The sequence below is a fragment of the Gavialis gangeticus genome, unplaced genomic scaffold, assembly GCF_001723915.1.
Source record: "Gavialis gangeticus isolate Ggan-Ray unplaced genomic scaffold, GavGan_comp1, whole genome shotgun sequence".
Lineage (NCBI taxonomy): Eukaryota > Metazoa > Chordata > Crocodylia > Gavialidae > Gavialis > Gavialis gangeticus.
Genome location: NW_017729029.1, coordinates 11,831,266 through 11,853,861, shown reverse-complemented (window position 1 = coordinate 11,853,861; position 22,596 = coordinate 11,831,266). Strand labels below are relative to the sequence as shown.

General features: G+C 48.4%; 1 protein-coding gene across 2 annotated transcripts in view; it reads right to left on the bottom strand.

Annotated features, from left to right (window-relative positions):
* The window catches only part of HTR2C (5-hydroxytryptamine receptor 2C), a 78,468-nt gene extending 58,927 nt beyond the window's left edge, over positions 1-19,541 (bottom strand). Inside the window, exons 1-2 of one of the 2 annotated variants that reach the window (XM_019521258.1) lie at positions 18,900-19,541; positions 10,226-10,303 (exon numbers count right to left, since the gene is read on the bottom strand). In XM_019521258.1, the coding sequence (XP_019376803.1) occupies positions 10,226-10,303; positions 18,900-19,287 (466 nt within the window). In that variant the 5' untranslated portion in view covers positions 19,288-19,541. The remainder of the gene's footprint in view (positions 1-10,225; positions 10,304-18,899) is intronic. The other variant, XM_019521259.1, reaches the window with a different exon arrangement.
* Positions 19,542-22,596: the final 3,055 nt, after the last annotated feature.

Genomic DNA, 22,596 nt, shown 5'->3' with positions numbered 1-22,596 from the left:
GGACGTGGCCCTTGACAGGTCGCAGAAGAAAACGGTGAAGAAGCGGTGAAACGCAGCCGGTGCACAGTAACGGCATCAGAAGATACGATCGGTCGGGAAAAGTTTAACTGCCTCTGCCTCTGACGGGAGAGCTCAGCCTCCGGTGTACAGGAAACTCGTGGATCGATGATGGAGGTTACCAAATAGGATCGCTGATTGAATAAGGGACTGGCACAAAGCCACCGGGCCAAGACAGCCCAGTCATTAGCTCAGCTCGAAGTAGGTTTCTGTTCAAACCTTCTTTAAGGAGCGTTAGCTTCCGAGGCGGCACGTGCCGGCTGCTTCCTGACTACCGGTGCACATGGGGAAGGTCTCGGTGCGGTGGAGCGGGGGCATTTCAGCATCACAGGGGAACGGGATTTGGGCAGGGGTGGCCAAACCTCTGCCTGGGCTTGTTGTGAGCTGCAGTGGATGAGCAGCAACGAGCAGGCTGGCTGCGAAAAGCATAGGGTCGTGGTTGGGGGACGTAGGATGCCATGGTCCTGGCCTGCCCCTCTTCCCCCTTCCCCACAACGCATGCACAGATCGGCACAGGTGCATCAACCAGTCCTTTTCCCTGCACCCCAGCGAGCGGCACCGTTGCTGCAGGGCAGCTGCATCCCTGCCCGGGTGCTGGAGCACACTCCTGGAAGGGGATCTTGCTGCTGAAGCAGATCACAATTTCATTTCATTCTGCGTTGCAACAAACACGAGCCGGTCCCGCCAAGACCGCGTTATCTCGGATCTGTTTGCAGAACAAAGGTTCAGCGGAAAGCTGGGCGCAGGGGGTCTGACCGGCGGCGTCCAAGTTCATGAGCTTTGTGAGTCAGAGCACAGAAGGCTTTTTTTTTTGTCCCAGGTTGCTTTCAACCAAATCTAGCCCCACATCGCAGTCCATGCCCAGTTTGTGTGTAGGGATACATCTGTGTGCCCGAAGGGAAGACAGACACTCATTCACTCCCTGCTGAAAGCCGTTGAACCTGGCATGTCTCTGCTTCCAGCTACGTTTGATTTAGGCAAACATCTTCCAACCAGCATTACCTGTGGCAAGGTGCGCACTGCCGAAAGTACCGCACCAGAGGCACCTGCCTTTCAAATGCAGGCGATGGCCCAGCGTGGAGAAGTCCAGCACACGGACTAACTCATACGCTCAAGTCAAACACGCACACGGGTGCTCGGGCAGCAGAAACAAGGATGTTCAGAGAGCGAGAGAGTCCATAAACAGCTTCCCGGTAACGCGAAGTCTCTCCTGCAACGCCGCCCGGGAAGTGGGGTCTCTGCCTATGACTTGTGCTCCTCGGTGCTATGGTAACACGAATCATCATGGTAACAGAAATTTAGCTTTGATAAAAATGCTCACTTCCAGCACAGGCAGCGAAGGAAAACGACAACGACGCTCGTTTCCAAAAGGAGCCGAGCAGAAAGGGACACCCGGTAGGCTCCGACCTTGACTCCGCTAAGGGGAGTTGATGAAGCCTGGCCGAGCGTCCAGAAGGGACAGCAGGCATTCGTTACAGCCCGTCATTTACATCCAGTTAACCTGCTTCGCCTTACGCAACAGATGGCGACCGAGCAAAGATTTATACCGAGGTATCGGTACGTTCCTGCAATAATTGCATTCATTTGAGCCTGAGTGTTTCACGTCCCTTAGGACTTGCTGTGACTTTGGACTTTGCTTGTATGCAGCAAAGAACAGGCTGTGAGCTCCAGTCCCCAGCCAAGGACAGTCGGACTTGGCACAGCAGACAGCCTGTGATCTGGCACGGCCCGCCTGGCTTGGTGGATGTGCGGGATGCGGTGCCAAGTGCATGGAGGAAGCTGGTCACTCTCCCACGCTGCCCCGGGGAAAGGGAAGAAGATCTGCGGTGGATCTTGGACGATGATTCAGGAGACACCCAGAAAGCCAGCCAAGGTTTCAGTGAAACCTGTGTTTTCATGGGGAGGATACTTCTCAAACGAAAAGCGAGAGGCTGCACGCTCTGTGCTCTCAGCTGCAGCCCTGCGTAGAGCAATTGGCTCGGTTACTGCTAAAGGACAGGCTTTGCTGCTCCAAGCGAGGGGTCAGACATCTGGCAATTCATTACAGTTGTATCTGCTCCCAGAGATGCCATTAACAGCCTCAGCGGGAGGGCACAGCTTGAGAGAGCTGCAAGATAATGTTCCCTGCAGGAGGCAAGCAGACCTCCGCTGTGCAGCCAGGAGTGGCGACACCACGCTAGCATGGCTCTCTAGGAAGATAACTGAAGCTCCACCACCCAAATTTGCTCACTAAATAATCTCAAGCGCTGGCAAATCTTCAGAGCACCCACTTCCACATCGTGCATGTGCTGTATCTGCCGGGCGGTGCTCTCTGTTTGCCGAGGAGCGACTCGGATGGGCAGGCCTTGCGTTGCGCTGGTTTTTCTGCAGCTCTTCATGCAACCGCACAGAGAAGAGTCCTCTCCTTCCACATGATCTGCTCTCGTCTGACCTTCACTTGCCCTCTTTCTCGGGCTCGTTAGGACCAAAATGCCAGCTTCAGTCACACTGTGGGGGGAGACCGAAAATCACCTGTATTTCAAGAACAGGTAGGGTGCTGCCGGCCTGACGCTCCACGCAAGCCAATGACAACAGGACGCGAGAGCCTTGCAAACTCAACAAACTGTGGGAGATCCCATCCCGGGATCTGACGGTCTCCCCGAGCTAGGATCAGGGCAAACGAGTTACTGTCGGCACGTTTCGTTGGAGAGGTGCGATGCCCCCACATTTTGGTACGTGACTTGCCCAGGGCAGTTATACAGAAACCAGCACTGCCTTCATAGCCTAGCCAAACACAAAGAGCAAGATTTTACTGGTACAGACCTAAGTGGCATTACGGACAAAACTGCTCAGGAAGCAGCAGTCTGAATACTTAACAATGAGGTGTAGCAGGAATTGATGGCTTTCAGGTAATGGGATGTGACGCCTTTTGCTCCTGCACTGCTGGCACGGAGCAGGCTCCTGTTGTCGGGCGCTGGCCTGTGTCGTACAACATATGCCGGTGATTTCAGTCCAGCAAAGGCCATTAGCTTTCACCCACTGCCCTCGCATGGAGCCCGATAACTTGGGCTCGGCTAACAAGCTTTTCCAGAAAGCCGTTCAATATGGATTTGGAGCCATCGAAAGATGGCGAATCCAACCCTTGCCTTGGCAGCTTGGTCCAGGGTTTAATAACCTTCCCTGTTAAACATTTGTGTCTAATCCGATCTGAATTCCTCTGGTTTCAGCTTCACCCATTCCCGCTTGCCTTTCTTTGCTAGTCTAACGAGCTTTTTCTACACTGGGTGAAGTGTTTCTACCCTGCAATGGACTCACCTCTCAGGCTCTACAACAAGCTACACAGACACCCTCTCGCTGGTATTTTTCCCAGTTCTTGAATCGTTTTGGTAACCCATACCCAGGTCCTTTCCAACGTTTGAACCCACACAGTAAGGTGCTCGGGATGACACCGACCCCCTCGGCTGTCGCATCATGCTGGGAGAGGGTGCCCTGGCTCCTGGTCCCACGCACTCTTCTCCAAGAGACAGACACGCGGTCTGCAGGTGTGGCCTGTGCTCCTTCTTCGGCGGTAACCCTGCCGGCAGCCGTGGGAATTTCGGTTGAAATGACCCCATTTAGCAAGCAGCCCAGATGGCTCCGAGCGACTGCTGCATCCTCCCTGTGTCCTCTGCAGATTTGCTGGGCGGTGATTTTACATTTCTCTTTGCAACTGCCAAGCAGCACCAGGCTTAGCAAACAGTTATGTATTTTCAGCACAAAAAAGAGTATTATTCCATTTTTCTTTAAAAAAAAAAAAAAAAAAAATTTTTCAAGAACATTTTTAGTTTTTCCACTACCCTCCAAACCAGATTTTTGTCATTCAAATTTTGAGCTTCAAACACCAGAAGAGCTCATTTTACATTTATTTTTTAAAAGTATATCATTTTCATTGCAACAAAACTTCATGCAAAATATTGTTTTTCTCCCCCAAAATGAAAGTTTTGATGAAATGTTTTAGTCTGGTAGTTGTACCAAGTGGGAAGAAGTGTAGGATACTGCCGAGGGGCAGGGGAGGCACCAGGGCTGCTGCTGGGTGAAACAAGTTGAACTTTCAGTCAGACAGAAAGTGAACGGCTGTCTGGGTGCTGGCCATACTTGTGCTATCCAGCAAGTAATAAATTTGATTTCCTGCTTCCAGCACCTCGTGCTTTCAGACCATACACTAGCAATGCTAAAATAAATGCCAAAGGGACAACAAAGCAAGAGCTGAAGAGTGGAACGAGTTAAATTGCTCAGCCCCTTTCCCCGCACGCGTTTGTAAGAGCAGCAGGGAGAGGAAGGCGATGCTCTGTGCGGCAGCCAAGATCTTTATTTCAGCATGCGCCGTACCTCTCCAATTGCTTCCCGTTCCCTAGTAGCCGCAATTCACTGTGGTACAGCGATAAATCTAGTGTTAGGGACCATAAAAAAAATGAACTTAAGAGACACAAAAGACAGAGCTGATAATCTCACAGATAAAGTCATAAATTAAATGTTGAAGAATGGCCACAGGCAGGGCTGTGGTAGCTTTCTGTGCAACACTTACAAGCTAAAACCTGCTATTATTTTTTTTTTTTTTTAAAACCTTTTCAGGAGACTTTGTTGCTAATAGAAGTGATTGGACAGGAGGGGGGGCACGTGCCCCATAACCACCCCTACCAGTGACTTCTTCTCTGGTCTGAGCAACTCTCAGCTATTCCGACTCTGTCGGTCCTAACCCTATAAGCTTCCCAGTGCCAGGTTTTCAGTGCATTTAGGCAGCTAATGATATTTTCAATGGTGGAAGTGAGGTACCTGGGCAATCTGGAAAACCCCAGTCCTAGGGGTTTTGCTTCTGTTTCAGGTGCCCAAACACCTTGAAAAGTCTGTGCCCTCAATGATCAATGGTAAGAGACAAATGTCTGGTAGGCTACTTGCTAGTTTTTCAGACCCCAAACATGATGGAAAGTCTGGGTCCCAGGAAGGGAAGTCTTTGCACATTGAGGTTTGAGTTACTACAGTCCTCTCTACTGACTGTGGCAATGGATGGCAACCTTTTTTGCCGAAAATACGTAACTGTTCACTAGGGCTGGTGCTGCTTGGCAGTTACATGGAGAAACATAAAATCACCACCGATCACATTTGCAGACGTTCGCAGGTCAGCGCTATCTGTTACATAAAGCAAAAGCATAAGAGATAATTTCTAATATGCTGTGAATTCAGCAGCGGGGTGGCCTACCTTCTAAACTGTTCAATACATTGGAAAAGTGCATGTTGAATGCCAGAAAACACGGCATTTAACCATGTATTTAACAGTTAATACATGGTTAAATACCACATTTTCTGGCATTCAACATGCATTTTTCCCCAGTGGCTGGAAACTAGAGTGCACGTTATATGTGAGTAATACAGTACGAGCAGTTTCTGCCACTTACTGGGGAAAAATGAAAGTTGAGGCTGAGATCCACGGGGAACAGAGCAATGAGCAGCCTTGGCTCTGGCTTCTGCTACTCAGCTACAAGGAAAGACATTTTTTTCTTCATTCTTTCAGAAATGAAGCACGTATCTTACTCTGGGGAGCACGACACGATAAAAGATAATACATCTTGCTAATCATCTGAAAAAGGGCTAAACAGTAAAATGGCAACTTATCAGGTGATTTAGGATAGCAAAGCCTACAAAAAACCAAGAAAGCTGTTTTGTTTTCAATGGAGATGAAGGTAAGGGAATCGGCCAAAGCAGATAATAGTTTCCTAGTTTCCCCTCTGCAAGTTTCCTCCTGTTCTTTGCCCAGAAGCAGCCTTCCTCTCCCTTGCTGTTCGCGGGGGACCATGGCTATTTAGCTCGTACTGGAAGCTGTTCTACTCTCCCTCACCCAAAGTGATGCAAGCACCAGAAGCCTTTTGGGCCTTGGGAAATTCAAGTTTCAAATGGTTTCTTATCTCCCCTGTGGCTCCGGCACTGTTTCTCTCCCCCTGATTGTCTCCTACCCTGTAGCACCTTCTCTTGCTGGACCTTGCAGAATGACTCTGAACTCTCTGCATATTAGCAAAAACGTTTCTGCGTGCTCCCCACAACAAAACCCGCACTTCTTCCAGTCTGAATGTTTTCACGCACAAAAAAATGAAGGGTGCTTGTGCAGGCATAACACTGACATTTTGCTACAAAATCTGTGTCTTGAAGAACTAGGAGATTTCCTCTCTCACCAATGCAGATGCCAAACAATGCAACGCTTCATCGTTTTCCCATTTGCACTGATCAGTCAGAGCTCGCTGACAGAAATGGAAACCGCTTCGCGACCAACTTCATAAATGCGCACGAACCCATCAGCCAGTCGGCATGAATATCTTCTACCCTTCCCATCGGTGGACTGGTTTGAAAGGGCGTCACCTTAACAGGATTGGATTTTACCCCTCTCAGGATCATAATCATATTAATACTTAATACAAATCGCATTAATATTTAATACTATGCCAGGATGTTTTGAGAAGAAATTAGTTAATGTCTGTGCAGGATTAGGAAAACACGATGTGCTACACGTGATGAATATTCATGTTACCACAATTACTCAGACTCCCAGCTTTCTGGAGATGCCTGTGGGGTTCCCTATGGATCCAGCCCTGGTGCTACTTCACTCCTACTTGTTCTTGCTCCTGTTTTTAACTCTTCTCACTCCGTGGTGCATATTGCATCGTGGCCCCTAGTGCCGTGACACTCAGATTGGCTTGACAGCACCTGGCTGTGCTGTGACAATTGCTCTCGTTGCTGCATGCTTGTGTCTGTGACATTCACACTTCAATGTCTTCAAATCCCAGATCAAATGTCTACAAGCCCTCTGGCTCAATTCACCTAAAGCAAATAGCTGGGGCAGCAGTCATTCCTGGACTGCATTGAAACCAGCTGCAATGGAGACAACAGCCTCTGTATCCTGGCTTTCTACAGGCCTCTAGATACATTAACAGCCAAAGGAATTTAATTTCATTTAATTTAATCTGAAGGATCCCCAGAGTTCATCAGGATTGCCACGACACAAGAAGGATGAAAGCATCCGCACCGAGGACAAAATGATTCATTGGGAGAGTTTGTGTAGGGGAGGAGAAATTCTTCAGCATCACTTCATGGGTGCTGAGATGCCACAGGCCTGTTTTCCTGGACAACTGACGAATTGCATACATGGGTTGTTCAATTAACATTGAAAGTTTAACCAGTTAGTTATGAGTTGGTGAAAAGAATTAGATAATGACTGATGATGAGAAGACAGAAAACAACCCAGGAATCTGGGACGAGTGGGGGCTGGCGCTCTGCCGTAAACAGCTTGCCACTTTCATTTAGATATACATGACTGCAGTCATTTAACTTCATGCTACGGTGGCAGAATGAACTAATTGATATGGTAAATAAGATAAATGAGCATTTCTATTGTAAGATGCATCACTTCTCTTCCTGCTTCGTTTCTCCCTCCCTCTCCATATGATGCAACATGTAGGGACAACCAAAAATGTCACTGGCACTCAGAAAGACTTCATATTTTACCTTTTCTCCACACTCACACAGGTCTTTTCTTCAGACATTCAATTCTGACGCATGCATTTGAGGTTGGGTGGCCTGAGCTCCCAGTTCACACAGTCTTTTGAATCATTACTATAAGTGATTAGCAAATCCACGTGGTGGGCGGCTCCTTCCAGTCAAGCAATATGTTTTCCTACACTGCAGTATCAGAAAATACCAAGCATTTTCAATGCACATGGCCTGTGTTAAGCTTGCATAATAAAACTTTGGCAATTTCAAAGTAAAGAGCTATTTGGTACTGGGCATGGTCCCGTCATTGCAGTTGTTTACGTGGGATGGCAGGTGAGGAGGTGCTAAACCTGGGGCTGAATCTATCTTCTCAGGCATCGTGCTGCCCATCTAGTATCAAGCAACTCATTTTCCAATACCTCATTCTAGTCGTGCTCGATTCAAGACTTTCCTTGTGAATAGCCAATGGCCCTCTGCTCTGCAAGACAGGGTCAGGCAATACTAGACGGCTGAATGGGTCACTTGACCCGACAGCTGGTCCTATTCTCTCCGTTCTGCGGAGGGAATAAACAGATGAGTCTCCCACAAGTGCCAGGCGCCTCACTGTCACTAGATAAATAATGATGATAATTATAAATAATAACAATAATCGGGTTGCAAAACCGCTCCGGCAGTTGGAGGTAATGCACGCTACATCTAATACCCATCTCCCTGGAAGCTGCGGGAAGATGCCACTTTTACATTACCTCTTAGGAGAGCTGGGCCCTCCAGTCGCAGCACACGGTGCTGGCCATTGCTCTCCGCCACCTGCTATTAGCCATCGTTAACGTGCTCGTTCAAACCAAAGATGGTTCTTCCCTTTCTGTTGGAGTTTGTAATAAATTTCACAGTGACTTCTGCCAGCAAGAATTGCTGGGATCACTGTGTTAACCCCAGGGAAAATAATGCATGCACACGCTCAATCCTACCTCTTCCTGCTTTTAACAAGCAGTCAGGCAAGCAACTTAAGTCATATATCTTAACTCAAGACCATCCTAATTAACTGACGGATCTTCATCTGTCATCTAAAACCACAATACCTCCAGAAAAGCTGATACGCTCACTTTATACTTCAGAGGCTGTTAGCCACAAGATCAGGCTGTGTGTCCCAAAACACTAAATAAGTGTTAATTTCTCATCAACCTATTTATTTATTAGTAAACTCATTTACTTAGTGCTTTAGGCACTGCATGCCATGGAAAGTATCTTAGGCTGTCAATGTCTGAAATATTCAGGAAGGGCTAATTGCTAAGTTTCTCAGAGCACTGATTAATTGGTGAAAGATCTGGCCTTATGCTACCCCTCACTACTTGCTTTGTAATAAGTTTTAGGTACTGATGGACAACTTGACATTTAAAATTTTTTTAAAAAAATATGCAGAAGCCTTTGCGGAGAGTGTCTATTTAATTTCCCAGCTATGCTTGAAATGAAATGTGCTTAATCTACTTCATTAGACGAAAATTGAGGAAATGGACCTATCCGGCAAACCCAAATTGATCACCAGGCCTGAGCAAGCTGCTGTAGAAATCCATAAGTAACTTAATTTCTCATCTATTGAATATTTCATTTGTTGAGTTGCGTGAGGTTCCTCTCTGATTGCATCCATCAGAAATCAGTTTATAAACCTGACTCTGCTCTGCTGCATGTATTTAAGTGGCTAGCACAGGGCTCCTCTGAAACCGATGCCTACCGTGATCTTACGCACAAGTGACAGAAGGTGCACGGCAGAAACCTCCCTGTGCAGTTATCACAGCTCACGACCGTGGCCTCTGCAGCATTTCACACCTTGATCACAGCTGCGCTCATGCCACACACACCGGCCCTAGCTCTGGCACAAGAATCACGTGTGGCATCCCATGCTCACATGTGTTGCACCTCCCCAGCCCCTTGCACAAGTGCTTCTAAGTTCATAAATCTCTTACCCTGGAAACAGGAGCTAGCGCTGATGATCACTACAGGAGATTTCCCTGGATCACAAGGACTAGAGGTCTGTTTCCACAGCAGGAGAGGGTGAGGATTTATTTCTCCATTGCACATCTATGCATGTAAGATGACAATGACAGCAATGATCAGGGAATCAGGGGAAAACTGAGCTGGAAGGGACCTCAAGAAGTCTTTTCTCTAGTCCAACCCCTGCTGAAGGGGTTGCAACCAATGCAAATGGATGCTGAAGTGCTTCAGAGTTGCTCCTCTTTTATCCAGGGTCATTTTTATATGACGAGGGCAGATTTGTAGTGCTACAGAGCCATGCACCATCTGTCGCTTCACCTTGTACAGTGCTTTTAAGGGATGTGAAGCACTACTATATCCATCCATACTCTGCTGCCCCTGTAAGCCTGGCTTGGCTTCACTTCCCAGTTTTCTTAGAAAAGTTGCTTTCTACCATGCATGCCGCACTTGCATTCTCTGCCCAGGGGATGAGGCTGTCAGATTTGGCTTCGAAAAACAACTCTTGTTGCTTTTAAAAGCTAAATCTTTCCATCTTCCTTTCGGTATCATTTTAAATGAGCATTTTAATAGGCAGAATGGAAACCCTCTTTCCCCGTCCAGGGAATAAGTATTTTCATGCTGCAGTGCAAACAGCTGTGGAGCACAGGGATCAGTCAAAGAGTCAATAAAATATGGGAATACTCACGGGTAGTGATGTTTTCCATAGTCCCTCTCTTCACCCACGTGGAAGGTAAGCCGTCACCTGGGGCTTTGGCTCGACGCGCTAGAATCAGGAGGTAAAAAAAGCCTGTTGGTCTGAATCAGTCATATCAGATGGCTCCTTTACAATGATCCCAATCATGAACCTTCCCAAAGTCTCTGATCGAGAGTTTAGCAGGAAGGACAGAGAGCGGGTGAAGGGAAAGAGACTTAATTGCCAGGGACTGTTACCCGGTCTTCAGCGGTCCAGAATGTAACGCTGGATTTTGGGGACCTGGTGAGCAGCAAGCAAAGAGAGAAGCTGCTAAGTTTACCAATAGCCATTTAATCAAATGGACTAGCACATCCAAGAGTCAAGGGCTGGGAGCAGGAGATAAGCACAGGCAGACGAGCTGTAAGGTCCAGGTTTTTAACAGTGAAGGCTATTAACCACAGCAACAACTGGAGCAAGTCTGCACCCCCAGAAATCTCTGAATCAAGAATGGATGTGTTCCTAAATAGACATGCTCCAGTTTGTACAGGAATGAAGCCAAGGAAGTACTCTGTCCTATGCTATGCAGGATGTCAGGCTGGATGATCAGCACAGCTCCCTCTGGCTTCTTAATCAATGAATCTCCGACAGACTCGGAGCGGGTGCAGGACGCGATGCATCTTATGGCACTCAGGAAAAGGAGGTAAGAAAGAATAGTTTGCACTTAGGAGGACCCAGCTCAAATTCAGCATCAGCACTCGTTACCAGGGTCATGAATGCAAGATAGTCAAGTGCTGCTAACACATGTAGAAAGAAGGACTTGTTTGCTGCAGTCGGTTGTGGCAGCAGTGTTGTTGGAGGTATTTAGGTTGAATGTCTGTTCAACGAGGGCAAATCTGCAGTCTGAAGGATGCCTGGTCTGGTCCCTGCACCATGGGGCACTGCCAGCAGGCACAGTGGGGGATACCACACCTGATCTCAGCAGGTGTGCTGCCCAATACAAGCTGCTTTGATAGGACTGGGTGCCATTGTACCTACTTCTAGCAAATAAGCAGGCTTTCCTTTTTTTATTGTATGCCTCTGGCTTCAAGAAGACAGGCAGTCAAACCCCAGAGGACTTACCTTCACAGCAAGAGAAACGGAAACCGGGCCTTGGTCCAATGCCAGTCAGGTCCTGACAGTTAATTACGTGAGGCAAGGATATTTGTGGGGGATGTCTTGTATTGGGCCAATTGCATGGTTGGAATAGACTGTGCTTATGCCTTTTGTTGTCTGGGAAAGTCTGCAAGGATCAGACAAGCTGCCACTAAAGAAGCACAGGAGACAAAGCCCATGAAAGGCCTTGAAACTCTATTTCCACCATCTTAATCACCTCTGGGGCAGAAGAACAGCTGGACACACCTTCCCTTTGGGACAAACCCATTCTGAGTCTGTGATTTATCGGTCCCTTAGCAGCTAAAAAGCCCCTGGTCTTGATACGGTGACTGTGAACACTTGCTTTTGCTGTTTTCTGAGTCCTCCTGGGAAAAGAGAAAGCCATGATAATCCAAATGACAGACAAAGAGGAGTCAGCATTCAAGAAGGGGAAGAGAAAGAAGGACAGGGAAGAAGAAGTCCTGCAGAGAACAAGCCGACTAGGGTTAGGGCATGAAGGCAGAGCTAGAGCGCTGCCAGACACAGGACCTGGAGGTCCTGAAGGTCGAAATTTGCTTTCCAGGCAATTCCAGGAGCTGAGCTATGGTGACTATTAGGTCAGCCACGTGTACAGGGAAGACCCACCTGACTCTGAAAGCCCAGCACTGGAGTCAGTCTTCTGGATGTGGAGTCCAGACTAGCAAGCTGAGCTTGCAAAGCCAGTGAAGGAGTCATGGCAAGAGCATCCTTGGAAGGGGTGGAGGTCAGGCACCATAAAACAGGTTGTGGTGCAATGGCTGGAGCTAGGACCCAGTAATGCCTCCAACAGCACAGACCCAAAGCAAATACTTCTCCCTGGGATCCTCTCTGGTCGGTGCTGTGGGCAAGAGGAGAAGGCACTGGGGTGGGTCTGGAAAAAAGGGCAATTGGCCATTCTTGCACACAGCTCCCTTGAAGCCTCCGCTTGGCACGCTGCATCACTGCTTCCTTGCATCCTTAGAAAATCAGCTAATTAAAACAGAGCATGGAAGACTTTGGGTATGGGAAAGGGAGGACTGTTTAAAGGGACAATAGCGTTGCTTAGGTAAAATACCTTCGAGCAACATACATATGTACACAGTACATATTAAATAAGACTTTTCTGTGTGTGTGTGTGTGTGTATGACAATATTTGTATGTGTGTGTATTCACACGTAGGGGTATTTTATCCAAACATCTCCCCACAATGCCACATCTTGTTTTACAAAACCCAACCCTGGCTGATAAATTGGGATAGACTGCATGGCCCATCTCTCACCTCTGCACGCTGCATACACTCCCGAAATGGCGTTCAGAGACGTGGCCACTGCTTCGTTAGCCTTATGCCCACGTAAAGTTCACCTATTTTGAGGGACCAGCACAAGACCAGATAAGCCTATGCAGCTTAGCTGGATGCATTAGTGCACTGACGAGAGCCGCAGAAGTAAACGAGCGAGCGAAAGGAGGAAGTTCACCCATCTCTGAATAATGCTGCTGTCCTGGCACTTCCCCATCCCGTGTATCATGTCCTCATTTTTTGTACAGCACCACGTCGTGCGTGGCACATTCTGGACAGATACAAATCAGGCTTCCTGCCACTTTATATTCCAAGATAAAACACAGCAGACAGAGCCCCAGCAGTGGTGGGAGAGGGATAGGAGAGCGTGCAACAAAAGAGACAAATGCACAAGACAGCTGATTTAAAAAGAACAGCTGCATAGCACGAGAAGTGCTGCTTTTCAAATGTTTGTTCACAGAAATGCATTCAAATGTTTATGTCATGAAACAACCCCACTTCTAAATGGTTCTTCCTTTAACCCAGTGGCTCTCAACCTTTTTTTAGACTTAAGGCACCCTTGTTCAACTCAAGGCACCTTTGTTAGACTCAAGGCATGGCTCTGTAACTTCTGGGGACTGAGTGGCACCCCGTTGCAAAAACAAATGTATTGATTGCAGAGGGGCCAGGCAGGGTGAGCCTGAACCTGCCTGTATCTGCTTATGTCCTGTGGCACCCTTCAAAGGACCTCGCGGCACCCCAGCACCCTGGCTGGGAATCACCACCCTAAATACAGCTTCAGCACAGCTCCACAACACAGCTGCTCAGCTGGCACAGAGAGTACAGAGGCAACTAAGTGGTTCAGCTGCACTAATGAAGTCCAGCATATCACCCAGCATGTGCTACCAGACAGACTGCTCTCGTCTCAAAGCAGGATGCAACTAAAACAACCAAAGATCCAAGGAAGGGCTGTGAAGATAATAAAAGCATGAAAAGTCAGGGCGACTTCCTTGGAGGAAAGACATAAAAGTGGAGACCTGAGAGTTGCCTGAAATGGTACCTGCTAGAGAGGAAACGCTAGTGATAGGAGGAGGGAGAACTAGTCAATGGAAGTAGACAGCAGACAGTAACAGGAACTAGGACTGGCCAAGGGAACGTAAGGTTAAGAGCTAAACAGGATTAACAACAGAGCATTAGATATGGATAAGAGAAATAAAATACTCGTCTCCCATTGCTGGAGCTAGGAGAGGAGTATCCTCCTGCTTCAGGTCATGAACGAGCTAATAATTGTCTGGGGTTAAGAAGAAACTCCTGCTGCATCCCTACGACTGCATGTGTTCATCGTGGTGGCTTGATGCCTTCTTCCCAGGCTCCAGGAAGCAGGACACTTGCCCAGGGGTTGGGTCCAGCTGGATGCATCCTATGCTGAGGTCCACGCTATTAGCATTGGCTGCGGGTAGGTCACATCCACAAATGCCAGGAAATGGAAAGACAAGCTTCCCAAGTTCATCTTTATCGAACCAGCTCTCTTTGCTGCTGCCAGATGGTGATTTTGGAGCGGAGAACGCTGCAGGATCTTACGGGCAGGATGATGCACGCTCCTCTCTCAAAGCCCAGCAGCAGGAGCTGAGCCTGGGGTGGGGGAACGTCCTACTTCTGAGTCTTTCAGGGAAAAAAAATGTAATTTTGACACTGAGCGCTTGTTTCTGCTAGTTCACACTGAAATGCCAGGCCCTTTCCCCCCACCAAGCTGCCTTCCCATCTGCAAAGGATTGCTTTAGAGTTCAAATTTGCGTTCACCCCTTGGAGTGACTCTGACCAGAAAAGGACAGAGAAGGCTAGAAAGGCAGAGCCAGAATAAGTGGGTAAAAAAGAAGGAACTGGAGGTAATGGCACAATAAAAAGGTGAGAGCGCCAGTGTTGCAGGGCTGTATTATGCAGGCAAGTTTTCCAGGGGACAAAAAGGTTCAGCTCATATATCCTTTACTCCAGAAGGCTTTAATGTGCTAATGTTAAGGAAGAACAACTCAAATTAAGGGAGCTCGTTCCATTTCCCTGAACTTGGGAGATGCAATTTTAAGCTTTCATTCTGATTTAGTTAAGATTTGCTAGCAACCAGCTGCCTGAGCTCAGATGCAAAGTGCTGCATCTCTGAATTATACAACTTCACACTTAGTGCAACACAAATGGAGTCTGGACAATCTTGCACTGAGGCAGCAGGTTTCATCTGCAAAAAACAGCACGTGGGACAAGTGCGCTCCAGTGCAGAAATCCTTGCAATTGCACCTGGGATGCATTAGCCCTGAGTGAAGTGCAGAGAACTTGCAAAGGAAAGTCACTTGTGGGTTGATCTAAGCCAGGGGTATCTGAGCCATATGATCCAGGGCGAGGGTCTCAGACCGACCCCACACACGGTGGGCAGCTGACCCACAGACCAGCATCCAGCGTGTGGAGCCATGAGTTTGACACCGCCAATGTAATCAGTCATTTTACCTGTCGGCAGGTGCAGATATTCGGTTTTTACGATGCCCTGCCAGCACGATGCTCCACATCCGATCACGCCGAGCAGTCAGGTTGGCGGGCAGGATTCGGAGGCTTTGCAGGCACACTGGCTACAGGGAGTCTGCTGCAAAGTGAGGGCACAGAAGCCCTGAACAGGCCTGCGGAAAAAAGCTGCGGGACTCCCTGATATTCGTTTCTGGGTAATCAAAGGAACTGAGCCGTTCTGGAGCCGGCTGGCTTTTCTGTTGGCCGTGCAGAGCCTCCAAGAGAATAGACACCCAGGTGAAAATTTTGCTTTGTAAAAAATCATAATGAAGCTTTTGTTGTGGTGGCTGGTCAAGGATCAATGACTCCAGCCAGTCCTGTTACTGCCTCAGAAAACTCCCAACTCACTGAGTGAAAAAATGGTAGCCAGGAATATGGGAACGTGTAGGCACGTCTACACGTGCACTAACGCGCCTTTTCTAATGTGCATTAAATTGAGTACCTCCAATGTGAGGTAATCAATTGATGTGCATGAGGCTGTGCTAGCTACACACCAGCCCCGCTCTTGTCCCGGTACCCGGAGCAAGGCAGCAGCAGGAGCACTCCCATCCTCCTCATCCGGGGACAGACTCCTGGCTCACCCCCGCCTGCGCCCCAGCTTGCCTCCTCGTACGCTGCAGGTAATAATGAGGTGGAAGGAGAAGGGATTCCCCAGGCGCAGGAGCCCGCTGGGCTCTGCAGCGTCCTTGAGCCAGCCCTGCTCCCTGACCGTGGTCCCAAAGCTCTTCCATGTGCGGCGAGTCCTACGCCAAGCAAAGACAAGCAGACGTGGCCAAGGGTGAGGGCAGCAGGAAAGCCGGTGCCCGTGGCCTTATTGCTGGTAGACAAGGCCCAGGAGCTCCCAGTCACATTTACAGAGGTCATTTCCAAAAATGATTCATGCACATCCTGAGCAGAAAAGGATTACTGAAACCCCACAAGCCTTTCTCTAGCAGTACCCAGCAACTTGCCTACAAAGGATTTTGCCATCGTCAGCTGCTAGTCCAGACACTCAGAGAAGGAAAAATAATTACAAATGACCCCATTCATCTCTTTAGATCACTGTATATTTATTTGCTTCCAAAAATGCACCGTGCAGGAACTGGATGCTTTAACCTTAAGTAAGCAGAACTGATTTGCTGTCTAGGCCGCACAAAAAACTTATTCCCAGGTGTTGTGGGAGCCTCCGAATTTATGCTCCGAAAGCATAAATTCACTTTCTGTCAAGCCAGGAAGTCATGCGGCATTTATATGGTCCCTTCTGAGCTCCAGGACACACAGGATATCACAGTAAGACATCTTTTACTCACATAAGGACTTTGCAAGCTCTCATCAGCTTCGAGTGAAGCCAAACCAGCGGCTCTCTCCTCATCACCGTGCGACTCCATTTTTGGCTGGGTAAGTCTGAGTATTGGCAGAAGCATAAAAAACAGCTAAAAACACAAACTCAGGAACCTCTTGGATTGCCAGACACGTCCGAGTTGAGGCCAGGTGGGTCGCTCCAAATAAAATGCTTTCTGCATAAGACTGAAGCGATGCAACAAGGATGTCCCAGTCAGATAATGATTTACCTCGCTGCAGACCCGGCACATTGCTCGAGGAGCATGTGCATTCGGTCACCAGATAAAAAATGGAAATGCTGTCTGACTTGCTGTTTCAATCAAATGAAAAGGCACATAAATATCCCTACTTCTAACTTTACCAGCCAGCAAACCAATCCAATCAGGCTCTTAAGTAAACAGCCTAATTTGTTTCTGAGGAAAATTAGGGTTTTTTTGTTGGTTTTTTTCTTTTACAAAAACAAGAGCTGTCAGAAACGGTGGCAGCTTCGTCTCCCTGATGGATGTAGACGACTGGAAACCCACCAGCAATTCAGCGGCTCAGCAAAGGGACTGCGACGTCTAGCAAGACTCACCCAAGCACGCACTTGGTTTCCTCACCCTGGAAGATGCTCCTGCTAGAAAGTCAGTACTTTAGCAGGGTGTGGTACAGGTCCTCCCAAACAGCACGTATACACCGTACGCATGCACGCACATGCATATATGTACACAGGAGTTAGTGGCACAGTTAAATAGCCCGCTACAGCACTTAGCTCCTGCATAGAGAGATCTCAGAGCACTTTGAGCTTCAGGGTATTGTGATTCTCATTCGACAGAGAGGAACAGCAAAGCAAAGAAAGGCAAAGGGATTTGCTCGTAGAAAGCCAGTAGCAGAGCTGGGAATAGGACAAAAGTGTCAAGAGCCCTCCCCGCTGCACCGCGCCTGCCCAGGTCCCCCCAGAGCCAGGCAGCGCCCTGCGGCATTACCTAGCACAGCTGTTTCACAGGCGGCAGCAGCCCCCCCCAGCGACCACCACCTCTTGCAGAACCGATCTCAGCCGCCTCCCAGCACGGCAGACCACTTCCATTGACGTACTGCTTGCAATCACTTGGCACTTCAAGTTTGCTCAGAAAGAACTTGCTGCCAGTGGGGTTTTTTTTCCTGAGACGGTTTCTTTAAAGGAGTCGCTGATTCTCACTGGAGCGGGGTTTCTGCCAGATCATGGCCTGACTTGAGCCTACATGGAGGGAGACGGGCATTAATGCCCAACTCTGCCACCAAATGATGGAGGCTCCTGCCTTCAAAGGCTGCTGGTAAAGCATGTGGCTTCAAACCCTTGGGAGGAAGCTCAGCAGTGTAGCAGGAGCAATGGAGGTACGTGCGGGGTGCGAGGGGCATTAGCTCCTCTTTAGGATTTAGGAGAACTGTTAGCAGGTGGACACTCAGACCAACCCTGTCTGGCCCAGAGAAGGGAAAGGCGATGGGCCAGGCGCTGCCCCTGGGCTTTGACTCCCAGACCTTCATTGCTTACCCAGGGTAGAGAAGTAGTCTGACATCCAGGAATCATTTAACTCGTGTCTTGGGGTCTCATTAAAGCTATGCATGTGGGACCGAATCGATTGCTTTCCTCCAGGGCGTAGGCCCAAGATTTGGCCCAGCACATGCTTTGCTGCAGTGAGCCTCTGACAGCAACAGGCATGTTACTGAAATCAAGTCCAGGTCTCCGTACGCTAGGAGAGATCCAAGCTCACGAGCCGACGACTGTTCTCAAGTCCCGAAGAAACCAGCAAAAGTTCAAGGCACTCAGCATTTCTCAAGAAGGGTCTCTCTCTTATTCAGGTCTCCTGTCTTGCCCAAAGAGAAGTAGTTTGGGTTGGTCGGTGACATGCAGCTTACATCTTTGCTCCGCTCTTCTGGAACAGGTTTCACCAAAACAGCTGGCGGCAGCTGGCTTGAGAAGGAAAACGATTCTTCATCCCTGCTGTCCTCAGCAGCACGGGTCATTATTACTCAAATGTTTTAGGAGATCATGCCTTCAAGACAGCATGGGTACAAAACCTGTTTTCAAAGGAACATGCATCCCACCAGTATAATGTGAGATATAACCTTCCTTCTGCATATCCTCAGGAGAAGGCATTTAGGAGAATTTGCTAGAATTGGACAGCCTGCACCATGAGCACTTCTGCTATGGGCTTGAACCTGCAACCTCTTGGAGAGGCAACTGCGCACCTTAGCACCATGCCACCCTACCCACTGAGACATGACAGTCAGGCCCATTACTGATGCCAGAGTTAGACTCCTCCAAGGATGTACACAAAGGATGTGCACCATACGCAACCGTTCACAGCAACCCCTGACACCACCACGCTGCCAAACCCGTTCAGCTGGATGGGAGGAAAAATTCAAGTCACTTACCGTACAGAACTGTAACGAGGGACACAGGCATGACTAGGATCCCCACCAGCATGTCCGCCACCGCCAAGGACATCAGGAAGTAATTTGTGGCGTTCTGCAGCTTTTTCTCCAAGGAGACGGCCATGATCACCAGGATGTTCCCCCCGATAGTTAGCACAATGATAACCAAGATCAGGAGGGCCGGCCAGTTCTTCTCCCTTATGGACATACGAGAGACTTCTTCCTTCTCCGAGGTATTGAAAGGATCAAACGTGGGCAAACTCTGATTCAGAGTCAAATTGCTGCTTAACGGCCAAGCCATCAGACCACTGTGCAGACTGAAATCCAGAGTCACAGACACTGTTGTTAAGCTGACTAATATTCCAGCACCACTTAAAGTGCTCATCATCCGGGACTGGTTTTCCGCTCCCTCAATCGTGCCTCGAAGCGAGTTTCATTTTCAAATGGCAGGTCCAACGCAGGCGCCGAACTTCAAAACACGAGAGCCACAAAACGGTTTGATCTTCCATAGTGGAGTCAAAGTGGCAGGAGCGAGCGTGGTGCTCTTCAGGGTTTCCTCAGGGATGACGGCAGACGGCCACCGACTCGTAACACGGAGGAGGTGGCGGCGTGGTGACGTCCAGCTCGTTTTCCTGTTCATCGTTCTGTAAAGAGAAGAAAAAGGCACCTGCTTTTTCAATGAAATCACGACAAACTCAACATCTTCTATATCCCCGCACCAGCAACACGCTTTCTCTCGCTTCCTGCTGGTTAGCATGCTCTCCAGGCTGCGCGTAATTTATCTTATGGATACAGCCCTTGCCTATAATTATGGGGGGGGAAATCACATCAGTGCGTTCTGGCTGGTTAAAAGCTGATTATCGTTAATTAAATGTTTTGTGAAACCTGCACACGCAAGTCTGAAGAGCAAGACGTTTCAACTGATGGCCACTTCACAGAACGTCTCCCGCCGCACCCGGTAGCGCACGGACAACGCCAGCAATCCCAACCCAATATTATTGTTGTGCCTTCATGACACCAGAACTTTAAACAGAAGCGTTTGGATAGATTTTGTATGCTCCACGATGGAGCACAGGTGTCGTAAAAACACCACAAGAGACATGATTAACCCTCCTGTAGGAAAGCAAGCAATGTTTTATGTTTATTTTGGCAAACGCATGGTAAAAAACCCTGCAGTGCCGTCTGACGTGATGCTGCCAACCTCGCCGAACAAACAAGCAAAGCAAAGAAGGGGGAAAGACAAACCTTTGTGAAAGCTGAGCCGCATTTTAATGCATTTCCCTCCTCCCTGTGCTTCTGAGCAGGGGGCCAAAGCCCGCCGACCTGGGTGGGTCTGGACTTGCCCCCTACCCTGATGGAGGCTGGCCCACGGCCCGGGTACACCTGTCCTGCTCAGCACAGGAGGATCCGATATTTTGTTGTAGTTACTGGTTTTTAGCTTAGATTTCCTACTCCTATCTTTCACTTGCTAGGACTTACTCTCTCCTCATAGGTGTGTTCATCAGGCCAGAAGGTACTAGCAGACCATCCAACAAGATCTCCTGTGTAAGATAGGCCAGACAAATTAATCCTGTTACTCCTTTAGTAATCTCAATACCATTTTTTTAGAACTCAGATCAGCAAAGCGCTTAATCACGTGCTTAAGTTTAGGCACCTGCTTAAGTCCATGGAAGCCAATCAGACGTGCGGTAATAATTAGCTGACCTGAACCCATAGCTCAGTCGATACCGCACCGCTGAGATTTCTGCTATTCATTTCCCCTGGAGTAGGATCAAGCTGGTAAGGAAGAAAAACTTTACAATAATGAGAAATGGGGGAACATACGGACAAAAAACCCAGAAAGGATCATAAAGGGAAAGCAAAATGGTTTGTTTTGAGCATCCCTACCCCTCTCAGCTCCTTGTTGTAACCCATAAGGTTAAAGCTATTGCGTCAGCCTTACAAAGCAAGACAAGAGAGATGTTAGCTCCCTAACACAGTCCGTACACAACCCGGCACTTCGCTATCCAGGGATCAAAAGGTAAATGCAATTTGCAGGATTAGATTAAATTCTGTGTAAGAAAAAGAAGTGCTCAAAGTCCTGTAATAAAATGTTTAGCATTCATGGAAGCGTTGGTTACTTACTGATGGGCCTCACATGGAAAAACACTTCTTAAATGAGCAGCGTGCACAATGAACCCAGATTTGTCTCTAGACTATAGTTAATTACTCCCAAAGGTTCTGCAGACCTCTTATTTAGGAAGAAATCTGTGCAATTTGCACAGAAAATAACAGTGCTTCTAGACATGCAAATGAAACAACCAATAATCGCTGGAAAGGCTCAATTGCAGAGCTCGGAAAAAAACGCTCGTCAGAAAATGGCAGCACCCTTCCAGACTACTCGTGCGAAACATGGCTCACGTTCAAGTCTGACGTGAAAACAGACTTTACTAACACTTGTGTTCACTCTGCCCGTGGCGTGCTATCGAACGCCGCATCCCTCGAGCAGTCTTGTTGAAGAAGGTCGAGGTTGGCGATGCGATCAACCCTCCATGAAAGCCAATGGGATTTATTCCGGGGTCTGATCATCCCGTGTGCAGCGCTGGAACGAACAGGACCTGTGCACGGGGGAAGCAGGAGCACCGCCTGTGACGGTATGGGATGCGGTAAAACACCACGATGCATGACATGCGGCAACTTGCTCAGCAGAGCAAATCAAAGAGATTCCCTCCCCCAACACGTTCTGGTAAACTGAAAAAAGGCATAATAGCCACCTGTCATATAGCACAGCGACGCTGATAAATGGCACGGGGCAGTTTGCACTATCGAAGGAGTTTCAGGCAGTCATCGAACTTCAGCATCCCAGAACATCAATAGGTGTGAACAGAATAGGAAATCCTTGGTGTCCGAGCCAATACTAGAGGTGCCAAAGGTGCAAGTCTGTGACCCCCCGCTCACACGAGCTGCTCTGGTGACTTCTATGATGATGACTATCGACGGCAAGTAATGCAAGCAGGCTTTGCCTCTCCTTTTCAATGTGACACTAAAACCGAGCTGTGTTTATTGCTGCTGCTCTTTTCCCGCTGCCTTTGACATGTCCTTACAAGTAAGGCTCCCTGAAAGGGGCAATCGTACAAACATCCACAGGAGATCGCTGCACTGAAAGAGCAAAGACGCTCATTTGACAAAAATCTGGGAAAACGCGCACAGATAAAAGCAGCACAGGTAAAACGGATGTGGCGTGATAAATGCACATGCAAATATCCTCCTGACGTGGAGAACAGCCATCAAGAAGGCTGTTTAAATACGAGGCCCCACTCTGGATGCTATTAGGAAGAAGAATGAAAGGTGTTTGAGAAGGGACTACAAGCTGGACATGATTAACTGGGTGGAGATGGTGCAAGCGGCTGAATGAAAGTTTCCCAGGGAAGAGAAGTCTGCTACAAACGAGGAACAAAAAAAAAAAAATCTCAGACTCAATAATTATGTTCCGTTTTGCAGAAATATGAAGTGTGAAGTTTCATCACATTAAAATCCCAAGTCCCAGCTCCGTGTCCCGGAGACAGTAGCCATCCTTACATGCTGTGCCTGGTGAGTGGCTGGGACATTCACTGATGCTGGACTGGAGGCTGCAACGGTCAGCGATTGACTCCATCTCCAGTTTCCACTTTTGCTATGCTCATGAAGAGTGGCAAGCCTGGCCCGTTATCGCTGCGAG